Genomic DNA, 26,896 nt, shown 5'->3' with positions numbered 1-26,896 from the left:
GGGTTAAGTAGTTTGCTGAAGGTCAGACATCTGACGAATGGTGGAACCAGGATTTTTAGCCTCCCGGGGTCTGGTTCCGGAGCCTAAGTGCTCACCTACCACGCTATCTTACCCTCCAAGATTTAATCAATATTCAGTCAAAGTACACCATGTTTGCTTCTCCATGGTGAGGAGGTTATTCAGGGTGAGGATATTCATTTCCTTGCTTTTCTTCTCTCCTAATGCACACACTTCGATGATTTCACAGCTGAAGTGACTCTCCCCCAACTGAACAGCCTAGAAAGCCAGTCTCACTACTTGTGATTACCTTTGTCAGTGAAGTGCATACACTGAAGATCTGGTTATCATTTTTTTTTTAAAGTCTTAATTAGGTTATTGATTATTTATGGACTTCTGAGGGCTAATGGTAGGAAAAAATGACTTAGTGTCATAGATTCCACTCTTTTCCTGAAATCACATTTTGATTTGGTGGTATCATCACTTTTTGCACACTCCCTACTGTAAATACATGGGAAAAGCCCATTAAGATTATTTCTAACACTGGCTGCTAAGGTAAAACAATCTTTAATTCCCTTAATTATCTCCTAAACTTCCTTTTTGCTTATTTGTTCTGAAATTACTGACTGATCTTAACAGGTCTGTTTTTATTGCTTATTGCTCCCATCAAGTACGTGAAGCCATGTTCTATTGCTTATTACTACAGAGGTTATTTTACAGCAATACTTAACTACCCTGACCTTGCTTGGCCTTTCTATTTTAAGAGGTAAGTGAGAAGCAGAACTGAAACAGCAAGTCTTCCATGATTTTCTGATGTGGGTGCTCTCTATACTATTCTAATTCTTTGAGTACGGACAACACAGCACACAAGTCTGAAGTCCTGGCCTCAATCAGAGAAGTGGGTATCATTTCCTAGCAGAGCTGACTAAATGAGGTTTAGGAACTGCTCTCTGATCCCTGTGCTTTTTTTTTTTTTTTTTTTGCTGAGAGCTCTCAGGGCCTGGAGAAATAGTTTATAGCCTACTCTTCTCATCTCTTTTAGTTATCACTTGGCACTTAAGAACAGTGATTATGAAGCCTTTTGAAATTAGTTTGGATAGCTTTCTCTGTTTTGAAGATGATATCATCAAGACATCGGACAGTTTCAGAATATACTACACAGTAGCTGGTATTCTCTTTTAAATTTCTTTTTGAAATCCACCAAAATTCAGTCCCTGTGTGAAATTCCTGGTAGTCTTTTAAAAGTATTTTCCGTGTTATCCTCATGAGTCACACCTTATTATCAAAGTTACGGTAGCTGTTAACTAAGAATTGGACCTAAGGGCAGGATTAGAGGGTTTTTCAGAAGGAGCTGTGAAAATTAAGGAGATGGAATTATTTTGTAAAGACATAGGTGTCAACATTGATGCCATATTATGGAAAGTATGCGGTGTGATAGACTGTCACATCCTAACCCTTGGCATCCTGCGGCAAATACGGCTCAAATAATAGAGAAACAAGAAACCTAAGCTATCACACCGACAGAACTCCTCCTCCATGCCCTGGGGCTCAATGGAATTCAGAAAATAAGGGTGCTCTCTCCAAGTTCCAAGCAGGTGTCTAATTGTGAGAAACGCTCATCTTTAGATACGACTGTAGCATCTTCACTCTTCAAGCGTAATGACTACATCAAAAAGTACAGGTAGTGGATGGTAGGGAACAGCACTTTCAAAAAGAGCAAGATCAAATGTCAAAGTCAAATATCAACGTAGAAATATTTCATTTTTCCCAAGACTCCCATCACAACCACCCTCAACTTGGCGCAAATATATAAAAATTATGATTTTAAAGCAACATTCACTGCAGCAAGGACCATTGTATATAACGGAGCTCGGTTTGACAATCAGTATGATATAAGATAACATGCAGGGCAAATAAGTCTTCTACCATCAACACAGAATGTATTTATTTTATTGTTTTAGACTACTGATAGCTTGTGCTAGGAACATAAATGAGAATGTATATATACGTTGACATATGTGTATCTACTCTATGAGGCTCATATCAACGTATAATCACATACACATCCCTGTTTGGAGATTACAGCCTTTATTCCAAGTTTTTGGTCTAAAGGGTATCTTTAAATGTACATAGTTCCAATCTTTAGAAGAAAATTAAAGTGACTTCAAGTCTGTATTGTCTATCCTTTCTTTCTGCCTTTCTTTTCAGGTTAGCAGTTTATTTCTGCATTAATCACCCTGACAGAAGCAAGGCAACTCAATTTTCTGCTTCTGTAGGTAGGCACCTCGCTTTCTGTACAGCACTAGGCATGAAAAGGGCTGCAGCTAAGCTTTGGTTACTGGTGTAATTGAAATGCTATCCACACTATAGGGTGCATTAAAGTCAGATAACGGCAGTTCCTGTGGCCAATTTAAGTAGCTTGACTTCCCTGGGAAAAAAAAAAAAAATTGCCTGACAGATAAGGCAGACAAACTGGCTAATTCTCCAAGCATGTCTCTCATTGTGATCCTAGAAAAATGAGAAAAAAATGAATCACAGAACCACAAAATCAATTGACCCTCGGGTAGCTCATCAGGCAGCGAGCCTGATAAACCTAAAAGCTTTGTTAATGTCTGCCTGCCTGTATCCCACAGATAGAGCACTTTGTAAATGAACCTGCTTTGATAAATATATTAAGGAAAGCTGTGAATAAAGGCAGAGACTTCTCATTTGTAAATACAACCTCTGCTACATGGAATTAGAATGATAAAATGGAGTTCCATGTAATTAAGTTTGTATAAGGCCTGAAATCCGTGCAAATACTTTCCCTGAATTTTGAAAGAGAACTGTCAGTTCAATTAATCTGAACATCACCCCAAGAATGTACCGAACAAAATTAAGCTGCTGATAAAACCTGGGCCAGTATTTTGATAAGTAATTCCTATATCATTTCTTGGCCACTGTGATCATTTTATTTAATCCTCTGCCCCTCCTTTTCCTCAGTTACCCTCTAAGCCACATACAAAGAGTGATGGCCCATGCACCTCCACGGGAGTAATCGGCCAAATGGCAAAGCTAAAAATGGGGAAATCTTTTTTTTTTTTTTTTTACCCTGTGTTCAAAAAAAAATTAGGGTAAATAAAATTCTCCTAGGAGATGCTAAAGAGCCTGCATCTCCATCAGCCTAGAAAGCCTAAACTAAAAAAACCTTCCGAGAACTGATAACTCCACATGAGGACTGCACCAAAATACCCAGAGTGACTATTTTCAATGGGAAGGACCTGAACTGAATTTGCTCTGTTCAATTCGAGAATTTTAAAGCATCAGAGATGGGGAAAGTGAGGCAGAGAGGAAAAGCGAGAGAGGAGAAAAGAAAAGAAAAAAGAGGCAGAGAGAAAGAGAAGAGGGATACATCTCACCAAAACCATTTACCTAGTTACCTCTTCCTCTCCCTGTGCACTACGTTCACACCTCAAGGTAGAAACACAGAAGTTACCCTCCTCAATTTCATTTGTTTCAGAAACAAAAAAAGAAAACAATGACTGAGAAATCTTATTTTAGCCATGGGAGAAAGACATTGATTTTGGGGTCACTCACCAGTTGTTTACTTGGAGAATTGTAAGTCCTGTGTCTTGAGCTAACTGTTTCTTCTGCTCTTCGGAAGGGTACGGATGCTAATGAAAAAACAAATGTTTTGAAAGATGTATCAGAAGTTAAGAAAGAGTCACTTACGTCTAAGAATGAAACCACCGTTTGTGATTTCTTTAGTCTATGGCTTGATTTTCCTAATCACAGCTTTTTAATCATGTGTGGGGGAAAAATGTGGGCAGAAACAAGAATCCAAAAACCTGCTTGTGCAGCCCCGTTCCCGCCACACTGTGGAGGCCAGCAGCACAAAGCATGGCAGCATTGCAGGTATTCAGTTTCTTCAATCAGTCAGGGAAGCACAGCACTTTGGCGATGGGTCAGAATTTTGGTTGGCTACAATCACTTCAGTTACACTAAGGGAACTACTTGCGGGCCCATTTTACTTTACTTCTTGGAAAACCTCTGTGCAGCCCTTCTCCTATATTATCTTTGTGAGATGGCTCAATATAATCATTATTTCCTAGTTAATCTAAGATTATTGATAGTCAGTTTGCAAAGTAAGATCGTCCATAATCACAACTATTCTTGGAAGCCATGGCTACCACTTCAGTTACAGCAGAGTTTACTGACAGTTGTTTATGTTGACTCCTTTAAGGGACAGTGGAAGATTCTTTCATTTTTACTGGTTGCTGCTCCGGGTTAAGAGGGTCACACAAAGTGACCACCCATCACAAGGAATCAATTATGTGCAATACAGAAATTTTACATTTTACCCTGAAGTGTGGCAATAAGAGAATGAAGCCATAGGTTTCGGTGTTTTTTAATTCTTTACTTCCCATCACAACTCACCAACATTTATAACAAACCATCCTCCCATCAGCAAACCACTTTCCTCTCTCATTCCGAAATCAAAGATTGTTACTGTAGAATCGTACATTTACTTTGAGACACTGTACTGGCATGTACATAATTATAAAACATGTCTGTTAAATAGGTCTCTGCTCTAAATTCACTGGTTTTCTTAAACAGAAAAGTAAACTTTTATACAGCATGTCAAAGTCGTTCCTAAACTAGAAAGCCTTGAGTAATAAATATTTCCCATCAACGTTATTAAAGGCTGACATTAGGAACAACAAAGTATTCTGTTCAGAGCTTTCTAATCATTCCAGTGTTTGAGACAGTGAATGTTTTTCAATCATCTCAGATTTTATTCTTCAGGTATTTCATCTTCCATAATAGCGTACATCATCCAAAACGTGTGCAATTACTTATTAGCAAACCCAAATGCCATTAGGTTAAACAAAATCCCCTGTATTGCAAAAGGGGTTAACTAGATTTGTATTAATATAGAAGCCAGGCTTTTAATATTCTGCAAATGTTAACAAAGAAAGATGATAATGTTGAGTTAATATGGGTTAAGCATAAAATGAAAATAAATTTTTCTGATTGCGAGGTGTTGACATTTTTTTGGCTAGGGCCTCCAGCCTGTTCCTGAAAGCTGTGTAATTACAGAAGGCTTTTCCCCTCCTTTCCCCTCCTGCTTCGAGCCTACCCACATTAGTAATGAACCCTTCACTGCTTCAAAAACCACTAATGGTCTTCAGCACGGGCAAGAAAAATGAACAGGATAAATTGGAATCCACAGTCAGTAATTTGCATCCTATGAGGCTGCTTTGGCCACTCACACTCATTCCTGGCCATCAATCGTTGCCTGTCAGGTGCTGCACTCACTCTGCCACCATGACAAATACTCCTCCTAACACTCTGATTCGTCCAAACAATGTAATTGTCCTCTATTCTCCTTTTGGTAATGGAGATAATGAATGACTGCACAAACAAGAAGGATTGCTCATCGCAGATGCTGGGGTGGCTTCAAACTGGAAAAGGCCTAGGGTACAAATTTTAATTGACTGAAAACACTGGTTGGAGGGAAAATGACCAAAAACGATCCCCAAATCCTTCTTGTTGTGGTATTTTCCTGCCAAATTCAAGGGAGGAGCACCCTTTGACTTTTTATTCCTCTAAGACTTTGAAAGCCTGGGTTTCTAGGTTATTTGCCCAATGGAAATCAATTCTGCAAATAACAAAAATGAAAATGAAAATAAAGACTCATCACAAGGATGTATAGATCTGCATCGGTAATGTCATCCAGTATGATGTTTCTTCATGCAGTGGTGTTTTGTTTTTTTCTTTTTTTGGTGCACTCAGTCTTGTTCACTATTATGATGCATTTGCCCAAGACAGTTCTGACAAAATGTGGGTTGTGGTGTGTGTGTGTGTATGTGTGTGTGTGAGGGAGACAGGCAGAGACACACACAAACATATACACACACACACACACAGAGAAGGTTTAGATGAAATAAAGGTTTAGGATGTTAAGCTAGTAGAAGACTAGAAAGGGGAAGTTAGTGTAGAGTCAATTCCTTCAAGCAGGACTGTACATTCAGATTGAGTAACAAGAATTCTTCCCAGTGTTTTATTAGAAATTAAGTCAAATGACCACAAAATTACATAAACAGTGCACTTTATCTTGGGAATCCCTGAACTGTACTTTCACTATGAAAGCAGTTGCAAATTCCATCCACAATCATTAAAAAAATTGGGACCTTACCAAAATTCACCTTGCACAGATGGCTTTTTTTTTTTTAATTAATAGGGAAGACCATAATAACTTTAACTTATTTAAATAACGTTCTGTGGTTTTTGAACGTTCATGATTCTATGCCCCTTTTATACAGGGAGTGTACTGTTTATCTGAAAGGGTTCTGGCAGTCGGCCACTGTATTTCTAAAATTAAAAAAGGAATGGAAAACAATCAGCTTTCAGAGGAATTGGAACCATGGCAATGTGTTTTGGATTAATTTACAAATATATGTATATATTTAAGGCCAAACTGTGGAACTAGAGAATTTCTACTACATGATCTATCATATGCATTCTTCTACTTTATTAGAACAGACATCGTATTGAAATAATAAACATGGGAAGCCTTCACTTCTTCTTTGATGTATATTGCTAAATGTCTGAGTGGCTCAAATTTAAAATAAACTTTGGTATGTTTGCACTTGAAAACTGGAAGTAGACCACAAGCAATAATTTGTTGTCAGTTTCTATATTCTTGGACTGAGGCTATAGTTTAGTCTGTTCACTGATGGGGGCCAACCTACCCTGGTCCAGTGGCTCAGAGGTGGCTCAACTTACTCATAAGAACACACATTGTAACATAATAGCGATGATGATGATTCCCTTCATCAAGAAAGAACCAGCATAGGTCAAAGTTTTTCACATCCCCAAATAATTTAAAGCCACTGTTGAAGAGAGGTGAATCACAAATATCCTCTTACTTTGAATATCAACTGACAGCTGTTAAAAAAGTTAGTAAGACACGTATGGCTCATGACTCAACGTAGACAGAAAATATTTTTTTAATTGCCTTTTTTCTAAAGACTCATTCGAAAGTGAGATATTACCTGTATTCCAGATACTGACCTTAGACTCTTTTTTTTTTTTTTTTTCTCATCCCTTTGGGGTTAAACTGGTTCATCAAGTACATGCAAATAGATCTACAGTATTCTTAGAATGTATCAGTGAAACAGTTTTTAGGTGAAATCACGTAATGATAATTTTCTTTTGTGGTTAATCCCTCTCCATTTTTGTCCAAACTGGAACCAATTTATCACAATCTTTATTCCACATTGAAAGGATTTATACTGATGTTTTAGAATACTTCAAGTGATATTTCTAATCATCTCATGAATTAGAAGTACACAGTAAATGAAAAATGCAGTTTTTGCAAGGCTAAAAAATTGGAAACAACCTAACTATCTGTCAAATGGATCATAGTTAAATAAAATGGGAGTTTCTCATGAAAAGGTTTTCCCCACATATTGTTGCATGAAAAAAGTAAACTGTAGAACAACCTGTATTACCAATTTTTGTAAAATAGATAAATAGCTAAATAAATAAATTAATTAAATGCACACATATCTATGCTTGTCATGCAAGGAAAACATCTGGAAAAACACACACACCCCATGCTCTGCACAACTTCATGTTGTGTAGGGCATGGGGTGCAGGCTTTTACTTTATGTTTATATACTCCTATGTTGTCTGCATGTTTACTGCTGCAAACAATTTTTTAAAATCCAATATTAATTTTAAAGTAATATTAATTTATTATAATTAATTTATACACTCCATTTTTTTAAAAACATAGTAATTTAACTTTTTATACAATTAGATATTCTCTTCTGTTATGGTAACTTTTTCACTGGATATTTTTAAAAGCAGGACACCTTGAGAATTAGTCCTTAAGGTTACTTTCCTACCCTATGAGTTCGACTCACTGGTCTATAAAGTTTACTAGATGAGCTCTTGAAGGAACAATGTGCAATTTGTCAAATTTCTTCTGTGATGATGTAATATAACCTTTGAGACAAATGATCAAGTAACTTGTTGGGCAGGTTCTTAGTTTCAGCAAATACTTGGAACTTGGTCATCAGTGATCACCACTTCCTTTTCCTCAATCCACCCCTAAGATACGACTTATTTTATAGAGTTAATTCAGGTGACCTTAAGTTTGATGATGCCACTCGTAGATGAAACCCTCTAAGCAATTTCTCTAATATGGACAATGAAACTGCATTGGGTAAATATCACTTATTGCTCTGGGACCAGGTTTATTGAACTGGTACAAATAGATGGTGCTAAAGACCTAACCCTTGAAAAAATCAATGCATTTTCATGGAATGTCAAACTTATTCAGTGGCCATTAATTTAACACCTTTCCTTATGTAAACAGAAATTCTGACGCCATGATTAGAATGTATACTGCAAATGAAATTTGAAAATAAAACTGGAAACAAGATATTTGCGTTCCACTAAATTCACATAGTGAGAGCTTCTGTGGTGGCGCAGTGGTTAAGAATCTGCCTGCCAATGCAGGGGACACGGGTTCGATCCCTGGTCCGGGAAGATCCCACATGCGGTGGAGCAACTAAGCCCATGGGCCACAGCTACTGAGCCCTCGTGCCACAACTACTGAAGCCTGAGTGCCTAGAGCTCGTGCTCCGCAACAAGAGAAGCCACCACAATGAGAAGCCCGCGCACCGCGCTTGCCACTACTACAGAAAGCCTGAGTGCAGCAACAAAGATCCAACGCAGCCAAAAATAAATAAATAAATAAAATGAATTTATAAAAATAAAATAATTCACATAGTGATTTACTTGGTATTTATAATTTTTAGCCCTTCATTGTCATGTCTTATTTTCACACCTTGTCTTTATTAAGTGTAACTTTCTGAGAGTAAAGCCTTGGGTTTTTTAAACTTCTTTATTTCTCCCCCCACTCTGTCTCAGTGTCTTTAAAGATCTGTAGAAAGAGTGAAAAAAAATAGACGTTAAGTTCTCATTCAAGCTTTGTCAGTAGTTCTGCCACCTTGAACAAGACTGTGCCTGGGACTTAGTCTCTGTGATAGTAAAATGAGGTTAACAAAGCTATATTTTGTGGTTTACAAAATATCTATGGAGATTATAGTAATAAAGTTTGTGATGGTTAATTCTGAACTTCACTGACTCTCTCCCTCCCTCTCTCTCTCTCACACACACACACACATACACACACACCCTCTCCTCTCAAGTTGTCTGAGCTTCTAATCACTACCTCAGGATGCAGGAGCAACCTGCAACCCTTTGCTCTTCCACTGCCAAGCTAACGTCGGGTTTCTCCCAGAAGCACTTCTACATGAAACGTGATGTATCTCCTGCTTTGTGTTACTATTTGTGAATCTGCATTTTCTGGGTGTCTTATCTTTGTCCTAGTTCTTGAGATCAGAACCACAAAATATGAGAGCTAAAAAAGTCTTTAAACAGAACCTTGTCCTGCGACCTAATTTATGTAGATGAAGAAACCAAGACGCAATGGCTTAATTAACACTCCAGGTCATAGAAACAGGCAGTGGTAAAGCTGGGATAACCACCCGCTCTACTGATATTTAGTGGAGGACTTTCCCACTCTAACATTAAAGTTTTTCACTGAAGTACCTTTTCCCTTTTCTTTTGGTAAAAGTGCCTTAATTTTACTTCAGGGATGTACTCAGGGCTTAGCCAATCAACATAGTTAATCATTCTGGCTGCTCTGAAGATGGAACCCAAGTTAGGTTAATGGGAGTCAGTACGACTGTCAGTCAAAGGTGTTCTCTTTTCACTGGGGTTACTAAGTCAGTAGAATTTGTGCCTGGAGTTGCTGATGGCCCTTATTGCCACCAAATGGGGAGAGCCTGATTGAGAATGAAGCCCACACAGACAAAAGCAGAGCCAGTAGCTATAAAGAACAGATTTGTGCACATTTCTGCCCTTGGATCCAGCTTTATCTAAATCCAGCCACCCTTTACCTTTTAGCTACTTGAGCCAATTTATTAGTGCTGACTAACACATATGGGACAATTTAGATTATCAGAAATTTTCTCAGTTTACTCCATATTCCCCTCCAGCTTAAAATGATTGTTTATTTTTTTTAAAAAAAGAGAAGGATGGTGAGGAAAAGGAGGGAGGCAGGGTTGGGGGGAAGAAGAAGAGGCAAACCATTTTGCTTTAATCTAGATTCTGGTCAAACATGGCAAAGATCTTGAGGATTTGGGATTTTTTAAAAAGTTGATCAGAGTTGTGATCCTAAGAGATTAAAAAATCACCTAACTTGGAAGATAGAGGTTTAAGCATGCAATGTATAAGGAACTGTGAAAATTTTATATCTTTCTTCTAATTTGAAACGCAAAGTATAAGGTAGACTTTTTATAATGACCATACGGAGAGTAAATTTCAGTATGCTTCTTTGTATCAAGTTGAAACTCTTAAGGGGGATGCATACAAATTTGCTAATCAAAATACCTGAGAAACACAGACGCAAAAACCGTACAGAAACCCAAGGCTGTGATAATGAAAGATGACACAAAAACCGTTGCAATCATCTGGCTAATTTAGGATTATTTGATTTAAGTAAAATTCCCAGCTGCTGAAGGAGAGCGTATTTCAAATGTGTGATCACAACATTCCCTTCCATTTCCATGATGCTGGCATGTCCATCATGGTCAGTCCAAACACTGGGCCCAGCAGAAAACCCTCCCTAGCCTGGACTAGTCACCTTCCTCCAAAATTCCACAGTGCCTTCTTTCCTCCTCTCTTGTGTTTTTATTCACTCCACACCATCTTTTATGTATATATGTGTACTTGTGTAATAGCCCTCGCTGCACTGCAATTCATTTGAGGACAGAGTTCAAGCCTTTAACCTTGAACCCTCTACAGCAGGGGTCCCCAACCCCCGGGCCGCGGACCGGTACCGGACCAGTACCCTGTTAGGAACTGGGCCGCACAACAGGAGGTGAGCGGCGAGCAGGCGAGTAAAGCTTCATCTGCCGCCCCCATGGCTCGCATTACCGCCTGAACTATCCCACAGCCTCCGCCCGCCCCCATCCACCCCCCGTGGAAAAATTGTCTTCCACCAAACCGTCCCCGGTGCCAAAAAGGTTGGGGACTGCTGCTCTACAGCACTTGGAATGTTTCCTACAGAATAGGTACTCAGTACATACTTGTTTGTGAATACATTATTTCTGAAATTGACACTGTTTTCCATTAGGAAGGACTGACAGTGCCACATATATGATGCATAAAAACCCAGATAAATATGGGGAGATTCAGACAGTCATTTAACTGTTTTACTGACACAATATTTGGATATTTGAAAACATCTACTGAATTTTTCACTTTTCATCCAGATGTTTGGTGTCATGGAAACCCAGATTCTAGATTTAAATTAGTTGGTTTTTTTAATGCCAGATGTATATTTGGGAGGAAGAAAATGTGGCTATTTCAGGAGATTCATTTCCATTTGAGTTCACGTGGAAGTAAACAGATTACATTATAATAATCACATCTTTTAAAATTCAGAAAATGTTTGAGAGATTTTAATAATAGCCAGATCCTAAGAGATTAACATATTTGGTTGATATTTAGAGCCACGGTAGGAAGGCCTCATTAAAAAGAGCAAAGAGAAAAGCACACGCTCTTTTGTAGATAAGCTGAAGGACTACTGAATGAGCCTAATGGATTATCATACAGAGATTTTAAGAAGAGTTATTAAATTATTATTATCAAGATATAGATAAAATAGAAAAATGGAGAAGGAATTTTTCATGAAACCAAAGTTAATGACTGAAAGGAAAAAAGCGTCTTAGGACTAAGAAGAAAAACACTTTTTGCATCTGCAAAGGGAAATGTTACATATACCTACTGCAATGGTACAAAGGGAATTCATACCGGCAGGAGTGATAAAATTAAAAGACGGTCAGAAACCATCCACACTCATTTGACTTCTAAACTTCCAAAGAGATGTAAAAAATATATTAGAAAAACACATTTGCAGATAGGAGTCAGAATTTTAAGTGCAATGAATATAATTATTTTCCCATTGACTGAGATTTTAAAGCTGAGCACAGTCTTATTTTGAAAATAACAGCAATATATTCCTAAGGCTAGAGAAAGATAATTTTTATTTAACATTTGTTAGGACGCTCCCATGAGCTGCTTGGCCATGCGTGTTATGCTGCCTACATGGCTAATGGGTAATCTTACCAAATGAGCCAAAGGCCACAAATAAGGCCCTGACTCATTTAACGATCATTTCACATTTCCACACTATGACCGAATTAATATTTTATGGGGCTACTCAGTTCTACAGCCAGACCACTTTTCCAAAAAATTGAATTTTGTGCTTATTTATTTTATGGATTTTGAAATAGATTTCAAAAACAGGTTTAGGCTATTTAGATTTTTCAGTGTACTGCAAAAGCAAAACTTACACACTCAGAGTTTTAGAACTAGAAAGGACATCAGAAGTCATGTAACACAAACTTTCTCATTTTATGTCTAATAAAACTAAGGCTGACTGAAACAAAGTGGTTTGCCCCAAACTTTGTTGGCCTCCTCCGTTTTTAAAGATGTCCCTGACTTCCCCAGAAAGAACAAGTTTCACACTCATATAATCTCAAAGAATATTTCTTATGGAACATCTTATTTCTACCTAGGAATCATGGATACCAGTAGCCAGATTTTATCCTGTAAGTTACTTACTATCCATATCCTATATATTCCTACGTCACCCTATATTTCTTCATTTGCCACACTGCATTGCAAATACTTGCTTATTTGTCAATCTCGCCTATTGGACTCTGCTCCTTGAGAGCAGGGACTGGCTAGCCATATTTTACTTCCAGAATCTAGTTCACTGTCTAGCATGCAAAAGGTATCAGTTAGTGCATGTTGAATTAATCAAGTTTGAGAATGGAAATAAGTGAATTGTTTGCATCCGAAAAATACTATTCTGAAATGAGAGGGAAGTCGGTTGAGGTGAAAACTAGATACCAAATGAGAAGGGAGATTTAAGGAAGGAGACACTCAACAAGGCAGATAATATCAACCTCTCTCCTGCACTGAATATGAAATAGTGAAAATCAGCTCTTATTTAAAACAAGAGTATAACTTTATATATGTAGAGAACCAAGTAGAAATTGGCAAATTCCAATGGTAACACTAAGAAGCTGTGGAAAAGAAATAAGTGTATGGGACTTTTCATTAACATTTAATTACTTCTTGTTAAAAAGGCTAAGCAGTTGCTTTAAAGTTATATAATGTCTAGACAATTGACATACTTGTATCTAGTCTTATGACAACAACCCTACTGAACAGGTCCACACACAGTGGCATAAGAGACTGAATTAGAAGGAAATAAGTTTAGCTATTAATCCATTACATTTCTTTAATAACCTGAAAAAAGTCTGGATAGAAAATTGTGGGGTATCGGTGCTTTGTGACCACCTAGATGGGTGGGATAGGGACGGTGGGAGGGAGATGCAAGAGGGAGGAGATATGGGGATATATGTATATGCATAGCTGATTCACTTTGTTATACAGCAGAAATTAACACACCATTGTAAAGCAATTATACTCCAATAAAGATGCTAAAAAAAAATTGTGGAGTAAATATTAAAGAATTATTAAGCAAGTTTACAAGAAATAATAAACAATTCCAGTATGTTTAGTCCAATTTCATCTGCATGGACCATGCTATAAATAATTTTGTCTGATTCCCTTAACAATGCACTGAAAGTCTAACTTGACAAGGGAAAGCTATCATGGATTTAAAGAGGAAGGGGTTGTTTAAAGAAACAGGGTTATCTCTTTTTCAAAAAGTTATTATCTCTAGAGTAAGCAGTGGAAATGTTGTGGATATTATCTTCTTTGCTCATCTCAGAGTACAGGATAAGAGAATGGGGTTAATGATAAGCTAAAAAGTCATAAAAATAAGAAGGAAGTAGCTGTAAACTAATGACTTCTTGTGATGCATAGCAGTGGTTAAAAAGAAAACTTTAGTAGTGACTGACCATTTCTTGCACCATATTGTAGAGAAGGTTTTAATCAGAGTGGCTATGATGAAACAGAACTCCTTAATGAGTTAATTCTTTCATTTTACAGTTCACCAAGATAAAAACTCTAAGGTGTAAAACACTAGCATTAGGAAATTGGTTCAGAGGTTCCGAACTGGCTTCTTTTTCTAACATATACAGAGCTTCTTTTTGCATATAAATGAGCATGAGATACAACTCTATACTTAGAGATATACTCTAAAAAAGGGGAAGTGGGCTAAAAAAAATACTTGACTTTTAAAAATTATAGCTCCATATTCTCTAAATGTTTTGGAATTTATCTGACTTTTAAAACTGTGGGAGAAAGATCATTATGTCTGTCCAGAAATTATGAAAAAGTAAGCCAAAGATATTACCCAAGTGTTTACCTTAGTTATGCATGGTACTAGTAAATAAAGCAACCAATTGGTACCATAATAAGAACACTCCTAACTGAGCCATCAAAAAAGGTCAGTTAGCAGTATTTATTTTGGAATTCCCCACGCTTTTATCTTATCAATTTGTTTTTCCTTCCCTTTTTTAGAGTGCCTGTTTAGTGAAAGCTAACTAATACATCAAGATGGAGACAGAACAAGATACCGCCACAGCATTTATCTATCTTTGTACATATACTGACCCCGTTACTATTTTACCTAAGCTTTAGAACATGCAAATACTTTAAATAAAGAGTGTTTCTAAGCGGATGGAAAAAATCGATTTGTGAGTTTCTAATTTGTATTTAGAGCAAATCAACTCATCAGTAAGTAGAAGTCCTTCAAAATGTCTTTTGAACATACTTATGAGTATGTCTCTTCTGGTAATTAAGTATATAAGATCATAAACTATCTAATCCATGTCATAAGCAAACAAAATGAAAAAATATATGTACATAAAAATATGTCTTTATGACTCTGAATATCTATTGACTAAACATTTACTCATTCAAGGTAAAAGTGATTAAATATTGAAATACCAAATCATTTGATAGTATTTAACCTTTTACCATAATTAAATGCTATGCTAAGTAAATCCAAATAAGTTAAAAATATGTGCACTAAGAGAAAACACAGACACAGAAATTAAAAGTTTCATGGCAAAACAATAAGGATATATGCTAATATATGTTAGGAGCTTACTTAAATATTAGTAGGTGGCTATTTTCTTTCTAATTTGCACAGCAAATCAGAAAATATTAAGAAAAAGCTCCTCTTAGCTTGGGTAGCTAAGTTGACCTCGCAGAAAGTATCTGCATCTGCTTATCAACTTGGATAAAAGAAAGAGGAATAATGGGGGAAATACTAAAAATATGAATATTTGAAATTATTTTACTGGCCAATTTTTTCCAATCCATTAAGTGATAAGATTTTACAGAAAACAATAGCTACTTCTTATTCCTCCTGATTTGTATATTAGAAATTGGTAGTGTATTTTTTCATTCCTAGAACAAATAATTCTAATTTTTTGCATGAAAATATTTCTTACAAGAATATAATAAGCCCTGAAAATGGTGTCTCCACAAAAATTGGAGTTTAAAAGAACGGACCTTTAACGCAGCTGAATTCAACTGGTATGGACCACGATGGCCAGAATCTGCTCTGGTTAGTTGAACATCCATTCTGATTGTTGGTGCCTGTTAAATAGTTTGGATATTACCCGTGGCTTTTCTTCATGATGGACAGAGCCCTCTAACATTTCTGATACCTGCTTGGTATGTTGTATCTTTAGCAGATGAATTTAAATTTGACCCATGTTCTGCCATAATACAAAGAGCATTAATATTTCAGAGTAAGGTGAGTTGACCAATTGACCATAAGGGAATGATAAGTTTTTCATGTGAAATAAGGTAGTTTGAAGTCTGAAGGTACCTTGAATAACTCAGGTGTAACTGACTGAATCATAGGCATTATTTAAATATTTAAATAATTTAAATACTCTTATTGGAGTAATTGGAAATATACCCTCATGCAACATAAGCTGAGTGGGTTTAGTTCTCTAAGGAGTTAGCAAAACACTTAAGGATTGCCACATGGCAAGAAATAAACCACAAAATGGCCTTTAGATTCTAGCGAAAAATCATGAAGTAAATCCAAGGTATTATTCTATGTACATTCCATGCAAGTATTGATTATGCTTTATCTAAATAAGGACATTTTCTTAGGCCAGATAAGACAGAGTCGTTTTTAGCAAGAGGTAAATAGAAGGAGTCAAAAATTATCTCAAAGAATTAAAAAATGTCAATAAAAATCACCATCAACTCATGACTCTGATCCTCCATATAAGATCGTGACTTGGATTTGATCTGGATATTGGAGGAAAGTAGACTGACAAACTCTCCTCCTTTGCATAGTCGCAGCTGACAATCAGTATCTAACAATCAGACTGGCAATCAGTTTCTAACCTGGCAGAAACTAAAGAAGAGACTTTTTCAATTCAGGTGTTAGAACATCTAAAATTTTTATACAGTGAAGGAAATACAGAAAGGGAGGAAATTCAGAAGGAAATGTGTAAAGCCCTACTTTAAAGGTTTTCATCTTTTTTCTAACCTAACCAGGCAATTTTGAAATGGCCTGGGAATATACTATTATAAGGAATGAATAAACCTGTGTACATTTTTATCATAGTGATAGTTGTACAATTCTACAAACATTGATGGATAGATGCCAGGTCCTGGGCTAGAAATTTAACAAGCCAGGGGTCTGGAGCAATGGAGGAACTGTTAGAAACTGAGATGGGTATTTTCACATTTGATTGGTTATGCTCTCTTTTCTCTTCCTCAAGCTCCTAAACACATTCTCCCTTTTATTTTAAGTGACTGGAATGCTAAAGATGTTATAGAACCTAGAACCATTCTCTGGAGACATTCCTTTTCTTTAACTCCTTGGACATTTGGGAATACAGTTCATAATAAGTACAAACATTGTAAGTTGAATTACTAAAGGAGCTTGCTATTTGCTAAAGTGAGTTCTTTCATAAGATAATGTTCTTGCAAAGCAATTAATACCCCCAGTGGACTAATGCTCTTCTATTTTTTTTCATGAACAAATTTAGATGTTTACAATAAAGGCCAAATGAAACATTCTGATGGATTTATTAATAAGTGCTTGGATTTTCACTTGTGTTTTTTTCACAGCTGTATACCCAGCTTCTAGAAAAGTGCTTGGGAGAGCAGTACAAGCTCAATAAATATTTGGTAAATGAGTAAATAAAGGAATAATTTTCAGTGCTCGACCTGAGACTGAAGTATGGAGTGTCTCATTTCAAGTGCACAAGGGAAGCAGGAGAAATATCCGTGTTTAGGCTTTTACCTTCTCACATTCATAGTTAGAACCACCTAGCTGGGAGGAGGCTAATGGCAAGGGGATGGGAAGTTTCTGCATGTTACAGATTTAAAAGCATACTCTCTGTCGATTTATTTACACTACTGAAAATCTGAATTTTTTTTTTTCCCACAAGGAATTATATCTTTCTAGGCCCATATTGACTAAGATCTAGGGGGAAAAACCTATAGAAAGCCCCACAGAACTTACAACAATTGCCTAGGCAGAAGTATATGGCTGTCACACTAAGGCAGTAACACTTTCCATGATTTAAACCCTAGTGGATAAACATTTGAATTTAAAGCGTAGATACATTTGGGAAACACTCAAGCAACTCAGGAAACACATGTGCTGTGGTGCCATCAGGTCACACTTCAGGTGGAGCCCTGGGACATGTTTTGGAAAATACTGGTAGAAATAGAATGGAAGAAGAGAGAGAGAGTGCATAAATCCATTAGCGATTGCATTTATAGTTCTTTCCATCTGTCATTTTCAAAGCATTTTTCTAATATTAGCTGCTGAAGTTCTAAGCGCCCATGGCTCACCTCCATTGTCTCATCTCACTTGGTAAAGGTAAAGAACGGAATGCAGGAAGCATAAGTGACTTACCACTTGTCTGTGATCCAGGCATAATTAAATGCAAAGACTTAAGCCTTGAGTTCTCAACGTCTTTCCCTATGCTGAAAATCTATGAGGCCAACTATTTCCTAGGAATAATTTTTTTGCCTTTCAACAAAATCTTCATTCTTACTCTCTATGTAGATTAGAGAGAAAGCTTACAGTGTGAAAACACTGCTGAAGCTACCCATTATAACAAACTATTATATTGAAGGCTTGACTGTACCAACTCAAGGCAAGAAAGGCCAACTTAGAGAAAGAATCATGTGACATTGCCAAGATTTGACTAATTGTATGAGGCCTACAGTTGCCATCAAAACCATGCAACACAATGGATTTCTAAGATATTTGTTTCAGTTTTACCTAAGCAAAACGATTTTGTAGTTTAATTAAACTCATACCTCTCTTGTTTCTCCAGAATCTAAGTGACATTTTAGAGTCTGCTTATGACCAAGACAAATAAATGGTCTAAATCATTGAACAGAATTGCCTGAAGAAATTAATAGCCATAATTTAGGAAGTGTATGGGAATCCTAAATAGTTACACCATTAGGTCAGTTATTTTAAACTTTAAAATAGATATGTGCCTCTCACTAGAACATAAGCTCCTTGAGGACTGGGAATTTGAAAGAAGCAATTAGAAAAATTTCATTGAGTGAACTCTGTCCCTACCTAGGCTACACTTGGACTTGAGTAAGAGAGTTGGAAGTCTGGAAGCTCCTCATGGCTAATGTCTGCAACACACTGTGATAATGACCAAGAGACTAATCATTCAAGTGAGAAAAAGGTTTGGCAAATCCAAGGAAAAAGGAGCTCACAGTTATTCATGCAGTGAAATTACAAAAAAAAAAAAAACAACTTATAAAGAAATGCAGGCCATATCTCATGAGGGGAAGAAGAAACTAAAAAATTTAAGAGACAAAGCCAGTCTATACAAATTAGAATAATATATGCACAAATCTCTAGAGAAACTCTATTATATCACAATTAATGCAGAGACTGCAATCAAGCCAGGCTAATTTCAATAGATTCCAAGTTTTGAACAGTTCCTAGACTATCCAAGTGGGAATTTGGCCAGGACGCTGGGGTTAATAATTCATTTTGAGAGAGGCTAATTCTTTGGGAAGCAGGCCACTCTGCAGGAGGAAACATTTGGCCCATGTGAGCAAATCTGCTCTTCAAGATCACCCTCTATTAGCTCCACAAGACACTTTTTTGGAGGGGGGTTGGGAGTCAGTTTACTTTCTCATGCGTATAGAAATATTTATCATGTTTTTAATAAATATATATTAATGTCAGACAAATGATTCAAACATATACATGAAATGTTTGTATTCTTAAAGAATGATTTTTACACCAACTTTCAATTACCACGATCCGAGTATAGGATCATCAGGAAAAGCACTGTGGCAAAATATACAGACTCTGGAATCAGACAGTCCTGGTTTTTATCTTGGCTTCAAGGATTAGTAACTGTGAAACTTTGAAGAGGCTACCAAACCACCCTAGGACTCAGGTTCATCACTCATAAAATAGAAATATGAACGGTGCCTACCTCAGAGGGGTCTCATGAGGCTTAAATAAGTCACTTATTAATTGAATAAACAGTTAATTCAGTGCCAGGAACTGTTACATGCACTGGGAATACAGTAATAAGCAAAAGAGACAAATTCGTGACCTCATGGAACTTATATGCTGATAGGGAACATAGGCAATAAACAAAAAATAGAATTTGCCTGGAGGTGATAAGTTTTATTAAAAAACAAATCTTCATTGAGGTTATTTCTATACTGAGATAGAAAGTGACTGGGAAAACTGATCTTTTATACAGGGTGGTCAGGGAGAGCATTTGGAGAAGGTGACATCTGAGCAGACATTTGATGAAGTCAGCGTCAGCTAGGAGGTGGGAAGAGCAGGAGGCCAGAGTCCTACAGCAGAGAGAGGGGCAGAGTGGAAGGATGGGGCTGGAAAAGCAGCCAGTGTAGACCATCCCAGGTCTTGCAGGTCATCTTAAAGGACTGAAGTACTAACATGTTGTCTGGCACAAAATAATGAAGCACATAAATAGTAGCTATTTATTTATTCATATTGGGTAAATAGAGTCACAGATCAGAATCCCTCGTCGTTTCCATTGCTCTGCCACGTCGCTGGAGATTTCCACATCAGTCCTGTTATCTTAACAAAGCTAAATGATACCTTTCACGTTTTAAGTGCTCATGGATATCACCAGTGGTTCCAAATACAAATGTTCTCTCAGATGTGTAGTAATTAGACATTGTATTTGCCTGTTAACTGGTCTTAAAAGTGAGGGGTTAACAGTGAATAAGGTGAGAGAAGGTGCAAAAAGAATCTTCAACTGGGGCACGTGTAGTGGGAGATAAGTTAGTACAGTATCCTTTGTGCTTTCCCCAGGAACAGCAGAAATTGGGTGTTATTTCATACTTAGCTGATTTGGAAGAAAATCTTCCACTGGTTTTCATGTCTCTCAAATCTGACTACAATTCAATACAAATCACCACCAGCACCCATGCAAGATATAGCATGAGTCATTCATACTCCTTCCAAATCTTACATGGCTCCACGTCACCAATAAAACAGATTTTTGGCCTGTAGTGAACGGCCTTTCACGAGCTGGCCTCAACCCATCTTTCCAAACTTATATCCCATTATTCTACAAAACACATGTAAAGTCCTAACCAAACCACACTGGCTTCTTTGTTCATTCTATTCCTATACCGCTGCCATCAAAACGCTTCCCATATTGTAGATATTTCAAATGTTCACCATTATTTTGGGCTTTCTTCCCATTTTATACACACAGAAGTCTATGTTTCCCAGCCCCTCTGCACCTCTTTTCCATGAATTGGGCAGGACCATGTGACTAGTTCTAGACAAATGACTGTGATTGAGGGGACATGTGCTATTTTGGAGCTGATGAATTCACTTGCTGATGTGAACTCCCCAGGCCCTCCTCTCTCTTGCTGCTGCAATCATGGGGGTACTTGTTGAGACGGAGGTGCCAGAAGATGGAAGGACCTTACAGGCTAAACTTGCATATGGAGGACGGCTGCTTCAGAGAGTATAATGAATGCATTGCTGACCTTGTGTGCCCAAGAAATAAATTCTTATTATGTTAAGCCACTGAAATTTTGGTGATATTTGTCAAAGCAGCATAACATAGCCTATTCTGATTGATATGCCATTCTTTAAGATCTTCTTTGATCACCACTTTGAAGTGATTCTTACCCTCTTTTCCTAAAAAATCATATGGACAAATTTTTATTTTTTAGATGCTGGTAAATAACTGCTTTGTAGGAAGAATTAGCTGTATTGAAAAGGCTCTTTGATGAGCTTGGGGGCTGGGAAGTGGGGGTTGAAATGAATTTTCCAAGCCTAGAGTCTAGTGGCAGCCAAGCTTCTTGTCAAAGCCGGGAGTTACTACGTCGAATAAAGGGCTGACAAGCTGTGTCGAGAGCTGCCTAGGAGAAGAGATGGAGAAATGAGTAAGGTTAAAAGGGAATACCTGGGGATGAGATGAGTATAAAGGGAATTTTTCAAGTGACATGTGTGCTGTGTGATGTGACACCTCCCCATGACACTACAACTCTTCAGTAAAACTAGAGAATTGAAAAAAATCCTTATATGGTTGGGTTTCTTGAGGAAGCTGATGAAGTAGCTGAATTTGGCATCACGTTTGTATAGATTTAAAACAGATTCACTTGTGTGGTCAAATCAATCAGCTGATACCTGAGTCACACTTCATTATATTCCTCAAGTAGGACAGATCTTGTACTACCTTGCGTTACAGATACCGGAGGGCCTTGACTTCCCAAAAAGGGAGTGAGGTCTTCAGTGAAAGAAACCGTACTTCACACGTCTCTGCACATGCTTAATTCATAACTTTACAGTAAAGGACCCCAGTAAAAACGTACTGATTGAATAGATGACTGCTACAGATCAAAACCAGTCCTCTTCACCTTGTTTTCTCATCCTGAAATGTAAACTGGCCGTAACGTACTCTTTTATTTTATTTTAATTTTTTGCTAGAGGCAGTTCAAGAATATTCTATGATATTTCTGTCATTTTAATTTGTAAGTGGTAGCACATAATTTAGGCCCTCATCAGCACAACCTTGCTAGTTAGACATTGTTGTACTTCTTCTCTTAGTCTGCACTCTTAACTGCATTTAATTATCTGAATTTTCTCAGTAGGAAGAGAAAGAACTTCCACAAAGGGTGAGAATTGGGAGGAAATGTAGATAAAAATGAATTTCACTATCTCACTTCCAGCTTATCTTCTCTGTCATCAGCAGTGAAGTCCTGTTTTTGTCTCTTCAGAAAACCACATGACATTTGAGAATCTTCTCCTTTGCTGCACACATTTCAGAACCATCTGGAACACCTTCCTTCCTTCCTTCTCTCCACCTCCCTGATCATCCATCCTTTTCTTCAAATATGAAAGTGTTTTTTCCTTATCTGGCTTGCTTTTCCTATGTTTCTGGGCTCTTCCATTTTATCTTAATTCTTTGGTTATTTGCAGGTAGCATTTATATGAAGACAAACTTACACATACAGGATAGTTTGCAGTAAGTAATACTTTGAGATAAATCCTCTGTGGTACCCGTTGAAAATTAAGAATCGACTTCTCTGACTTTTAATTTCAAATATTAATGAGAAGTAAAAGAGGCAAAGATAAGCAAGCCAGTACATATCAGTACATGAAGAAGCACTAATATAACACCTATAACTAATAACAACACCTGTACCGCTACTTTAAAATTAGCATGTTTGTGCTCTCAGTCAGGAAGCCTCGTGTCTGCACAAGAATTAATAAATTAAACTTGTACCTATAGACTTTGAAGATATTTTCATAATGAAAAAAGGGTAAACTAAAGCTTCTTATGACATAATACTTGAGAAGAATATTTGTCTTTTTTGGCCTATTTTTGCCAAAAAAAAAAAATGTATAGATAAAAGGAAATGATACACAGCCCTCTTCTTCAAATATTTCTTTTACTTGTCACAGCTGATAAATTTTAGACTGTTGACACAGACTCTATAATAATAACCTATATATGTACCCAGTCAAGTTTACAAAGAATGGGCTCCTGGTTAAAACCCTTGAATGTAATATAGTTTTGTTTCAAAGTGAAAACATTTAAGTGTGTTTCTCTCTCTCTCTCTCTCTCTCACACACACACACACACACACACACATAACACACACTCCCACTGCAGTAAATTAGTGATGCTCACAATTTGACAAATCTGGATTTCAACACTGCCCGCTGCTATACAAATTAGAGGAAGTGTCCACGTTACTGTCCCCAACACAGCACAAGGAAAGTGATTCCTCACCCAGACAAGGGGCTCCTGACACTCGTCTTTATTGCCCCATCATAAATTCATAAAGGGATGTCTGCTGTAACCAGTTGGCAGGTTCACTGCATAAACATAAACACCAATTTAAAGACTTGTGTACACATCGTAAACTAGAGAATCTTTATACAAAGAAATCAGATAAATCAAACATGAGCTGAGGCTTTGGGTAAAGCAATTAAAGCTTTAAGTTAAGGTGGTTGCTGCAGGGGTGCATGGTATCACATTAGAGCAGATGATAGAAAATGTGTTAACGCAACTACACCATGTGTAATTAAATTAATTAGTAATATTAAATGTGTTTAAGGTAGCATCACATCAACAGATAAATAGATAAGAAACATTTAAAAGTTGTAATTTTCCCGTTTTATGTTCTATCCAAAGAATAAGCAAAAAAACAAAAAACAAACAAACAAACAAAAAAACCCACAAAACCCCTCAAACTTCCAAGGAAGTTAATAAAAATAAAACAGGGAGGGGATGTAAAGTTGATTTACTTCCCTCCGGCTAGTAATGGAAAAAAGGAATAGTCATAATATAAAAACCTGTTTGGCCCTATTTCATTTCCTATAGCGTATTGAAATATTTTGGTGCCAACCCATTTAATTCTAATACCTCGAAGGCTGGCGTAAAGTACCTCTAAGGTACGTTGTTTTCTGACCAAGTATCTGCAGTCAATCCCTAACAAATGCATAAGAATCACCTGGTAATACAAATTTTAAAATATTTAAAACATCCAAGGAGATTTTTGCTGAACAAAAATTAGATTGTCTATATGCCAAAGCTTCTCATCGGCTGAAAGCTGGAAGCTAAATTTGGCCGTAAGAAACTGGCTTGGAACTGCAGAAGTTCTGGGGCCAAATTCAGCCCTGTAGGACTTGTATGCCTTGTTACACAGGAAAAAAATAGGTCTGTTCCAGTGATAGCAAGACTACCATTTATTCATCTCAAAAGCAATAAGATCTTAGAACAAAACCTCTGTAACACAAAATGCTTTTAAGTTCTCCCGAGGGGAACACAATATACACAATTTATGTAAAAAGAAGAGGAATGAAAGCTAAGTATTCCAGTTAAGGGTCAGAAATCAATATTTCTCTAACAGCCTAAGCAACATGCATTACTCTTAATACAAATACTTAGGAGACTTTACATTCTCCATAAAGGGGGATTTTCATATAATTGGGGTTGAAAGTGGCAAAATATGCTCTCCCAACTTAGTTTCTACGGCTGAAAAATAAAAAAAAGAATATATTTGGACAGCATTTCACTGATGCTATCATCCTTGGTTAAAGCTTCTTACCTAAATGTCCTCAGTGTGAAGCAACAGGTAACTATAATACATTTTAATACATCTCAGTGTAATGTGATAAAGACCTTGCAGTATCAACGTGAGGACCACACAGAAACAGGAAAAAAATCTGAACATAAAACTAATTGTACGGGGGATAATCAGGATGTGGCCTTTTTTTTTAGATGGAAGATTCTGGTGATGCTCCATTATGTTGTCAGTAAAAGGGTTTTAAAAAAAACTTCAGTTCAGTGGCACAAAGTTATGATAAGATGTAGTAGGTAGACCATGGGCCTTAAGAAATAAAGTATAACTAAAAGGACTGAGTTTTAAAAAAAGATATACCCCGCTTCCCTGGTGGCGCAGTGGTTGAGAATCCGCCTGCCAATGCAGGGGACACGGGTTCGAGCCCTGGTCTGGGAAGATCCCACATGCCGCGGAGCAACTAGGCCCGTGAGCCACAACTACTGAGCCTGCGCGTCTGGAGCCTGTGCTCCGCAACAAGAGAGGCCGCGACAGTGAGAGGCCCGCGCACCGCGATGAAGAGTGGCCCCCGCTTGCCACAGCTAGAGAAAGCCCTCGCACAGAAACGAAGACCCAACACAGCCATAAATAAATAAATAAATAAAATTTAAAAAAAAACAAGAAAGGTATACCCTAAGTAGTTTTTGAGCATTAACTGTGGCCCTCTTCCAATATGTTCTCTGTACTGGAGGCAGAATGATCACTGCAAAGGACTGATCTGATCTTGTCACTCTTCTCCTTGACAGGCTTCAAGGGCTTCCCATTGCTTCCGGGCTAAAGATCAAAATGTTTACTATGGCCTTCAAGGCACCAGATGATCTTGGCAGAAGCCTCCAGGGTCACATTGCGCTATGGTCCGATTGCCATCTCCCCTCCATCCACACTGCCGTTTCATTTCCACAACTCTGCAACTCTTACTCCTGCCACAGGACCTTTGCACCTGCTGTTGCTGGCTTTTTTCCTTGCAACTGATCCCCCACCCCCAAGGTCTGCATTTTCTTGCTTCAGAACTGAAGTTAATTGATGCTGACCTTTCTGATCAGGTCAATTCCCTCTTAATATATACCCTCAAAACTCCCTAGGTTTCTCCTTTTGGGCACTTACCCTAGCTGTCCTTTTACCAGTCTATAAACACCACAAGGGCAGCACAGCTGCATCTATGTTTGTATTCACCACTATTTTATTCACCATTCAGTGCCTAGCATGGAGGGTGGTTCATAAAGGAAGTACTTGATAAATAAATGTGGATTGAATGAGTGAATGAATGAGTGTCAAGGTAGATTTAAGGTTCCTAAAAAAGCCCATAAGAGCAACCTGAAGTCACTTCTAAGCAGCTTGAAATTAATAATTCAGAGGCTATATATCAGTACCGGCACGGCTCAATGGATAGGACTGAATGATTCAATTGTGGCTGGTGAGGGCCAGATGAAGAGGTGGGGAAGGATTATCAAATAGCACTTCCGCTACTCACAGGATCCTTAAAAAAATGGAACAGGATCACATTTGTTAGATCTTTTGCTTGTGCATGGCTGTTTTCCTTCGCCAAGCTGACTCAGAAGTTAAACCTCTTAGAAGAAAAGTTATCCACTTACTGGGCTTTTAAATAAGAGAAGCATATTAATTTTTCTCCCCATTTGGAATAAGTAACCAAATAGTGGTCATCCACAAAGAATCTCTAACGTTTCTCTCCATCTGTATGTACTTTTTTGATAATAACTATTTTTAAAAGTTCATTTATTAGTCTTGTGCCTTTTAGAAGTTTTTATTCTTCCTGTTCTTTCCTTCTTTCAATGATGTGTTGCCATATGGTCCTAAGGAGCCCTAGGGACATTACTCACCACCACCATCTCTCTGGGTTTCCAAACGACCTTAATATTTTTAGGGTTTCAGATTCAAGTTTATAAGAAACTCTCTTCTTTTCTAAAGCAGAATTTAGAGGACTCAATTGCAGATGATTCATAGAGCTACTTGTTTTCTCTGTATAAAAGCAAAGAAGAATTCCCTGACTCCTGATTTTGAAACCAATTTCCGTTATCCACAAATCTGTTGAAACTGACTCTCTAGCTTAGCACCAAGAAAAGATTTCTTTGCATAGGCTAAGAACTATCTTTTAAATCAGTTAAGTACCTACTAGAATTAGTTTGTATTTGCATGTGTGCCTTGTACTTGCCAATAAACACCAACAGAGCTGTAGGAAAAGACTGGGCTTTTTTTTTTTTTTTTTAACATCTTTATTGGAGTATAATTGCTTTAC

General features: G+C 37.4%; 1 protein-coding gene across 5 annotated transcripts in view; it reads right to left on the bottom strand.

Annotated features, from left to right (window-relative positions):
• The window catches only part of MEIS2 (Meis homeobox 2), a 201,509-nt gene that overhangs the window by 55,307 nt on the left and 119,306 nt on the right, over positions 1–26,896 (bottom strand). For all 5 annotated transcript variants that reach the window (XM_057544120.1, XM_057544122.1, XM_057544121.1 and 2 more), the window contains one exon: positions 3,574–3,650. In XM_057544120.1, coding sequence (XP_057400103.1) covers positions 3,574–3,650 — 77 coding nt within the window. The remainder of the gene's footprint in view (positions 1–3,573; positions 3,651–26,896) is intronic.

This window comes from Balaenoptera acutorostrata, chromosome 3 (genome assembly GCF_949987535.1).
Source record: "Balaenoptera acutorostrata chromosome 3, mBalAcu1.1, whole genome shotgun sequence".
Lineage (NCBI taxonomy): Eukaryota > Metazoa > Chordata > Mammalia > Artiodactyla > Balaenopteridae > Balaenoptera > Balaenoptera acutorostrata.
Note: the sequence above shows the minus strand (reverse complement) of the source record. Positions and strands in the feature narration are given on the sequence as shown.